Source organism: Phaseolus vulgaris, chromosome 4, assembly GCF_000499845.2.
Source record: "Phaseolus vulgaris cultivar G19833 chromosome 4, P. vulgaris v2.0, whole genome shotgun sequence".
In the NCBI taxonomy this organism is placed as follows: domain Eukaryota; kingdom Viridiplantae; phylum Streptophyta; class Magnoliopsida; order Fabales; family Fabaceae; genus Phaseolus; species Phaseolus vulgaris.
Genome location: NC_023756.2, coordinates 47246851 through 47255168, shown reverse-complemented (window position 1 = coordinate 47255168; position 8318 = coordinate 47246851). Strand labels below are relative to the sequence as shown.

The 8318-nt window shown below is 35.8% G+C and overlaps 2 protein-coding genes across 2 annotated transcripts; both read right to left on the bottom strand.

Annotated features, from left to right (window-relative positions):
* Nucleotides 1-277: 277 nt before the first annotated feature.
* On the bottom strand, nucleotides 278-1858 carry LOC137838115 (E3 ubiquitin-protein ligase ATL42). Its single transcript, XM_068647347.1, has one exon. It carries the CDS (start codon nucleotides 1673-1675, stop codon nucleotides 395-397), a length of 1281 nt encoding a protein of 426 aa, XP_068503448.1. The 5' UTR covers nucleotides 1676-1858; the 3' UTR covers nucleotides 278-394.
* Nucleotides 1859-4594: 2736 nt separating this feature from the next.
* Nucleotides 4595-7975, bottom strand: LOC137838114 (ninja-family protein mc410). The gene is made up of 4 exons (XM_068647346.1): nucleotides 7780-7975; nucleotides 7423-7646; nucleotides 5686-6794; nucleotides 4595-5383 (listed from the first exon to the last, which is right to left on the bottom strand). Exons 3-4 carry the CDS (start codon nucleotides 6674-6676, stop codon nucleotides 4887-4889), a joined length of 1488 nt encoding a protein of 495 aa, XP_068503447.1. The 5' UTR covers nucleotides 6677-6794; nucleotides 7423-7646; nucleotides 7780-7975; the 3' UTR covers nucleotides 4595-4886.
* Between the last annotated feature and the right edge of the window lie 343 nt (nucleotides 7976-8318).

The following is an 8318-nucleotide window of genomic DNA, read 5'->3' as shown; positions in this document are numbered from 1 at the left end:
TAATGTGCAATGTTTATATGTTACGCAAAAGAGAATGGAAGGGATATAAAATATGACCAAGACGAACATTATTTAGCACAACGGCATGAAGCTGTCTTCTATTATTCTTTCTGAAAATCAATAGAAAATTGATTATGAGTTCAAAAAGAAGATACAAGTTTACGTTTACAAGGATTTCTATTACTCTGGTCACAAGGGTCTCCTTAAATATTCTGTCATGGAAAGATTAACAAAGATTTTATGCAGATCATAAGAATCAAAGAAATAGAGAGATTGATTGAAAGGAAACAAGGAACCTGTACTTGCTTTGCTTAACTGTGTACTATTCAACAAAAAAATCTAAAATCTATACGAAGTTGTTGAACAAGGACCGAAACCAAACATTTGTATTGAGTTATAGATCTAATGGTAGTTGTTTATCCAGAGATTGCTGAGACCTTGTTTCTCTATTCACAAACCATTGAGCTGTTCTTTTAGCTATTGGAAACCAAATCTGCCTCATTCTTTCCTCTTTAAGGTTGTTTTGAACAGAAGAAGAGTCCTTGAAGACCCTCATTTTCATGCCTAAGTCTCCAAATCTAGAGACACCAGTGATTTCTGATATTGACCTTTTCTCACCAGGGTTCACATACTTTGGTGCATGACTTGAGTTTCCTGCAGAATCTGATGTAAAAGGAGGATCCTTTTCTGAAACTGATTTGATGTTGTTTAGTGCACTAACTTTGCTCTCGAAGGAAATTTTCCTCTCCATCTCCTCCTTGATGTTCTTAATTTGCTCATTTTCTACCACCTCTCTGGGGGTTGACATCAAGTCTGCATTTGATTCGAAGTTGCTGAATCTGTTGCTTGATGTAGCATTCAGCATCTCTGAATTCAAAAACATAAGGTCTGAAGAACTCACGTTGCTCCACCTGTGCTTGAACACAACATCAGATATAGTAATCATGTGGTTGTGTTTATGATACCCCTTCTGGTTACCATCACTATCTTCTGCCCCTTTTTGGATGAGCAATTCTTCTTCCTTGACACCCTTTCCCATTTTCCGAAAGCTGCTTCCAACACTGAATCTTGATGAACCATGATGCTCTTCTTCTCTCTGGACAAAGATGTCTAAGTTAGATTCTTCACCTAGACCTGATTGGTTTGCTAGCCTCCTTAAACTGTTTGAATATGTGAAGGTAGTGTGGTCCTCAGGGTTGACCTTGTGCCTGCAAATAGGACAGCTAGAGTGCCTTTCAAGCCAGTGGTCTATGCAATCAATATGAAAAGCATGCTTGCACTTTGGTAGAAGTCTGAGAACTTCAACATCTTCAAACTTTGATAAGCACACTGCACACTCCAGCCCTTCCTTTGACCCTTTGAGTGAAGAGAATCTAAAGAAGGGGAGTGATTCTATGACAGTCTTGTCAATTCCTGAAAATCTAGACCTTGATCTCACAAAAGTTGGTAGATTTTCTTGGTTCCCAAGAGAAGCTGAAGAGCCGCGGTGTTGACAGAATTTTGCATACATGAGAAGAAAGAATGTCAGTAGAAACATGACACCAAGGATTCCTATGACAACAGCAAGGCTTGGCTGGAAATTGGACACAGCATCTCCTGAAGGTGCAGTACTCTGTGCTCTAACTTGTAGGAACAAGATTGAAAGAACAAAAAGGATAACACCAAGCTGATTCATAGTTCTTGTTCTCCTCTTGCATTCTGCAGCAGAAGTTTCACAATTGATGAGTTGAAGACTTATGGATTTATAATGGGGTTGTTGTGCATGGACATTATTCAATGATTCTTCCCCAAATGGCAACCTTTCCTTATGTCAGTTTTCTTGGTTTCTTCTCAGGTTACGTTTTGCGTCTAACTTGATTCTTCATTTAAAATATCATTAAAATATTCAGGACTCAGTAGTGACCACAAGGTGGTGGGGCTAGCCCACAATTGTATTTAACTCGGGTTTCTGACTTGGTTTGAGTGTCTCAATGACATATGGTATGACAAAGCAAAGTTTTCCAGTTTAATCCTTAGGCCACCTTGCTGGTAATACATGGAAGATTACTCCTTAATCTCACCTTTCATATGAAATTGAATTTTGAACTTTAACCTCGTTTTGGTTCATATGTATCAAAGACACAGATACAACACTGAGACGGACACAAAGATATTCATACTCTTTAAAATGTATTCAATGTAGAATACGAAGATACGAATTTATATATTATATAATTATGAATTATATAAATTAACAATAAAGAGTAATCTTAATTAATAAGTATTATAAGTTTTTTAGCAGAATGTTTTTTTATGACGGATTCAAAATGATTTGTTCTTTATTTTTATAATCATACTAAAAATTTATACAATAAATTTGAGTTTTTAGAAAATTAATATATTTCTCATTTTTAAAATTATGTACAATTATAAAAAATCTAACAAATATTTTTTTTAATTGGACATTTCACCGATACGTGTAGTATGAGTGTCGGTATCCGATACGTATGTCCGACACGTACACGCTATTTAAGAGTACTACTTAATCTGATTCTTTGATATGACTTTTAAACTTTGGATGCATGTGTTATTTATTATATATTTTTCAAAAGTTACATATGGGATATAAAGATGACAATGTCAAAGGTAGTAAACCCCACAAAGGATTGGGAACAGTGGTAGGTGAAACTGTGCTTCAGGGGAAGAAAAAAGTCATTTGTGAGGAGGGTTTTCAGGCCATGCCTTCATCACCAAATGGTGTGGAAATGGCCTTGGAAAATCAAAAAGAAAATGTCAAAGGTAGTTAGTTATCACATCACAATCCATCAGTCTACCTTTGCAGCTGCTCTTGCAGCATAGCCAAACCTTCAAGACATGGATCTTAACTCACCAGAAATGCCACACGTTTTTAAAAAGGGTTATTGTGATCTCATTTATCAACATAAAAGTACATGAAAAATTAGATTGAGAAGAAAAAGATTATCTGATCTGGCTGCATCTACTGATATAGGTTTATGAGGAATTTAATATTTTCTCAATGCTCAATGATGATCATGAATCTTTCACTAACCATTCTAACAACCTGTTATATTCCTCTCAGTGCTTATATTTTACTAATAGCGGCCAAGTTAACTGCATCAGTTTGGCTGACCCATCAAAAGAAACTTAAAAAAGAAAGTGTTGAAAAAACGATGTTAATATACAAATTTCAACTTTGATTTAGTCAATTAAAGCAATCAAAAAAGGACATGCTTGTCTTGCTGCTTCCTAATAAAAGCTGTGATGTTGCAAGACTTCGTAGCAAAGAGGTAGAAGGTTATGTAACACATTTGGTCAAAGCAATGCTTTATTTTTTTCCATGCTTGTGTGGTGACAGCAGCAGTGGAAAAGATAACGCTAATGATACGTGATAAACACGAAAGTTATGGGTGAAATTATTGCCCTTTGGTAGCATGATGCCATATTTAAGCTCTAAAATTAAAATGGAACTGCTAGATTTGGATGATTATTATTCATTACATGTTGCAAGATAAGGAAGAAAGAGTTAAAGTGAGTGTTTAGTTTTGATATAGTATTATCCATGTTGAATCACGTGTTATCACACTTTTAAACTACATGACTAGATAGCAAACTAATGCTGTAAGTTTGCCAAGACAACAAAACAAAACGATATTAACAATAGAAGAAAATGTGGTAAATATGTAAGATTTGTGGAATTTGGTACAAAAACTCTTCATCTCTTATTATAGGTGGAAGATCACATGTCGACTAGAGATTAAGACATTTCATAGTATATAAATAATATAAGTGGGTGCAAACCTCACTTTATAAGCTGATTTTATGAAGTTGAGTTAGACTTAAAAGTTCACTTCTTAATATGCAAAATCATTTGAGTTTATCCTAACAATTATTTGTTGGACTTATCATACCATTTATAATATATAATCTCACGCATTAGTTGGTAGCCTCGACATAAAGAAAATGTGTTGATACAAACTTTACCTTTTAAACCAGTTTTATGAGATTGAATTAGACTTAAAATCCATTTTTACATTAAAAAGAGCCTCCGTTTGAGCATGGAGGAAAACAGAAGGAAATGGCAGTTCAGGAGGGTCATTAATTCCCTTGAGAAATGGAGTGATTTTTGCCCATGCCCCCTTTTCAATGGGCTTGCCACGTTTCTAGAATGGAGAGTTTGGAAGACAAAAGCATCGGTGGAAGTGGAAAGTGGGTGCAGGTTTTCTGGAAGCTTGACGTTTGATAATTGAAAAGAAAGTATTACTTTTATCAGAAATGACAATAATAATATACACAATTCAAAGCAACTCTTAATCTTAACCACACGTGTTTGGGTTGTTCAACTCATTTTAAGTTCCTAGAATGTTGTGAAATTTAAAAACTTCAAAACAAAAACAAATTATATTGGTATAAAATAAAGAATTCAATAAGAATTGTCGTTCAGATATGGAATCATTACTCGTCTAACAACTGAACTGCTACATCCATTGCTCAAATGGTGAAACCGGATAACTAGTTCCTATGTTTTAAGAACTCCATAAGCACATCCTTGCATATGTTTTAATAAAAGCTTGAAAATAATTAAAGGGATTGGTCATCCTCAATTTTTGAAGTCCATTTAGTGCCCAACATGCCCTTAGCAATCTGGAAACAACAATACTGTATTGATCCTTGGACAGATGATGCTAGCAGGGGCCATTATTACATACAACTGCAAACTTGATTGCATTGGCTACAAGTAAATGAAGTTGAAAAGCCAAACAAGTTATCAAAGTGTGTACAGAAAAATGGTAGGAATCTCATTCATCTTTACAAAAATTAACAGCCCCATTTCCCTGATTCTCCTGTTGGGAACTTCAATACTAAGGTACAACTTAGACGGTACAAGACTATCCATGGGAAGAGGCAGCAGGATTGCCGTTTGCTACTGTTCCCAAAACTCCACTGCCCTCTGCAGCTGCTTGGTCTTCGTTTGCATGGCGAACAAACTCCTCAGGGGTCATGTGAGAACCATGGCAAGCACACACAATTCTAACTTGGTTAGTGCTATATCGGTAAGTAACACCAGATATTGTCCTGCCATTTGGACCTGAACCTGAGGTGGATACCCAAGGAAGATTTGGATAGGAACCACATCCACCAAATTTAACATCTGCAGCAAGACCGGGCTTAATATTTGAAAAATCAATGATAGAACCTTCTCCTGCTGATACGTCTGATATATCTTTGGCCCTAAGGCTTGTGTTTCTTCCTTTCACATCTTCAGGTTGTGAAGAGGGGCCTTCTTCAGTGACACGCTGTTTACCATCTCCTTTGGAACGATCTAATGGCCTTCCTTCGTATGGTATGGCCTCGGATATGTTGTTAGAGATTACTTGGAGTGCAGCTATATCCATACAATAATATTATAATTGAGCTTGAAATTAATACAGAAACATATTAAACTGCAGTCTTAACAGATATACAAACATTTATCAGTGATAACTTCTTTGACATAAACGGGTTATAAGTTAATATTTCAATCTTGTGAGATTTAACGTATTTGGTTTAATTTATCAATCTTGCACCATAATGCATTATAGATTATATGCACAGTCCAAAGAATTTTAACAATTTATCAAACACTTCTACGGAGGGGGTTTGAGTTAGAAAGATTTTACCAATATGTTCCATTCATATAAAAAGTACCTGGGTTAGTTGGAGCCCTGCCAACATAAGAGTGTAATTGCTGAGGACGAGAAACCAAACCCCATGGTTGGTCCTCCAACATGGGAAGCTGAACAGGCGGATATCCAAACATCACCGGCAGGCTCCCATTATTCACTGATTGGGCTCCTGCGCGATCACCTGTTGCAGCAGGCATTACATGCATCACTCCATGTATCTGAGGGCCTGGTGCCCCAACAGGGCTAGAGTCTTGTACTGAAGAAGGGTAAGATACATTCATCATATTTACAGGTTGAACAGAAAAGGAAGCACTGTAGTTCATGTTTGTGTGCTTAAAGTCTTTTTCTGATGACCCATTAAACCTCTTCTGCCCATTAAAGTCAGTAGCATTTGAGTCAGCACTTCCACGAACCTCTTTTGCAGCATCAGAAGAAGAACCAACTCTGATGAATCCTTTGGAACCATCACTGTGGTGTGAGATGGGCCTGGAGGTGGAGTTCTCAGTTTCAGAGTCAGCCACATCTTCATTTTCTGCAGTTGAACCTTCCTCTGTTATAGAAATATGAGATGTTCTAGCCCTCTCATGCAAATCAGCGTGGTGGACATCACTGTCATGCTTCTTCTGAATACGTATCTCATCAAAAGACATTTTCCGCTTATTTGCTGCCTCTGACCGTTTTTCATCTTCAATCTCAAGAGGTTTACTATTCTTTGCTACCAGAAATCCTCTACCATTTAAATTCAAAGAAGCATTCTCTTCTTTGGCCTTAGAAAGGTCATTAAAGAAGTTCTCCTCAGGCTTTGTGGAATCAGTTTTTCGCGTCCCACTAATAGATTCTGGCTTCTGAGGAGCATTGTCAAACATGCTCTTAAAGTCATCCACCATTTTGCCACCTCTACCAACTTCTTCAGCCCTAGTATCTGAGGAGCTACCATTCTTACCCTTGGGTTTGGCAGACGAGCCCCCACAAGACAAACCCAAGCTGAGCTCAAGCCCACTCTCATCCTCCATATTGTAATATCCAAACCTATCAAAATTCAAAACAGATCAAACAGCTTTATTGGTGTACCTTCCATAATACTTGTTACTCATCAGCCCGCGCACACCCTAAGCAACCTTCCTCAAATATCTGCATTTAAGTTTGATGTCAGACATGACAAGCAATTATCAGTGGCACAACACAGGTTTAATGAATATCTGCATTTTTAGTTTGCAATCAAACACAACAAAATTATCAGTGGCATATCACAGGTTGATGTAGAGAAAAATATTAACATAACCACGGTTTTCACTTAGGACGAAACTTAGATACTATTTCTTAAGCACTGTTTTTATTGTTCTCTGATCAAAATTGAAATTTCACCTCAATAATCCACATTATAATAGTTTATATGAAACGAGATGAAAATCCAATTCTGATTGGAGAACAAATAATTATTTCTAAGTTTTCTCCTTTCACTTTAGGAAACAAACATAAAAACAAAAACTCATTCCTCTATATTATCAAGGATGGGATAGATTTCATTAATATAAAAATCCATGGGGAAGCTGAAGACTCACTTGAAGCATCAAAACACCATTTACAGTCCAATAAACAAATAATTAAAAAAAATCCACCACAACACAACCAAACACTTCCAAATAGAACTTCAAAATCTACATCAGATTAGAACAATAACAATTTTTCAAATTAGAATAAAAAAACATTCAGTCAAATTCACTACAAGCAATGATGTGAATCAAGTGAAAGACCTCACCTTACTCGTGATCCAACTCTTCCCCCTCTCTCATACTCTCCAAAGAGGTATGGAATTCTTGCTTCTGATCCCCCAATCTGGAGAAGCCAAGAGCCATAGGCCAAATCAGCAGCTACAAGAGCATGCCTTTTTTCCCCTCAATTTGGAAACTTTGGTGTCCCAAAGCGTTGCTTGAAGGATAAGAAAAAATGGGTAAGGCTCCAATCGGAGATCCAAAGCTTACTCTGTGAGATGCACGATGGGAGAAGAAACAGAACCATAAAAGCATATTAGAATCAAGGAAATTAGGGTTCACATGCCAATGATTGAAAAAATGAAGAAGAGAAATAGCATAAGTAGAAGAAGAGGTATATATACCTGAAATCATGAAGAGGAATGATCAAAACCCTAGGTCAAGTCTGCATCTGTGTGTGTATCAGTGGAAGATTGAGACTGTAACAGAGAAAATGCTTTAAAGGATAATATTTTTTTTTTAAGAAAAAAAAAACAGCAATTTCTTAACGTTGGAATTGCAAATGTGATTCTTACGTTGGATCCCATTTGTTATATTCATATTGTTTTTATTTATTTTTCATTTTTTATAATAAATATATACGCACTGTTTAGTAGGTGGGTCAATCAGATACGTCATTTTTTAATCAATTCAACAAAAAAAAATTATTAAATTAGATGTTGATATATATTGATAATGTTATATTTTTGTAATGACGTTTTAATAAGAAAAATTAAAATAACATTTAGAAAAGTAAAAACCACGTGAAACATGTATGCTTATTATTTATTGGCTATAGAGATGTATTTAGGATAAGGCTTAAGATTTAGGAGAAATATGGAATTATAAATCTTAAATTATAAATAATAATTATTAACTATTGATTTTTAATTAATATTGACGT

Coding starts and splice junctions, on each gene's coding strand:
- LOC137838114 (XM_068647346.1), bottom strand. CDS start 6,676: ATGGAGGATGAGAGTGGGCTTGAGCTCAGCTTGGGTTTGTCTTGTGGG. Junction 5,384..5,685: donor CAGGGCTCCAACTAACCCAG/GTACTTTTTATA, acceptor GTATGGATATAG/CTGCACTCCAAGTAATCTCT.
- LOC137838115 (XM_068647347.1), bottom strand. CDS start 1,675: ATGAATCAGCTTGGTGTTATCCTTTTTGTTCTTTCAATCTTGTTCCTA.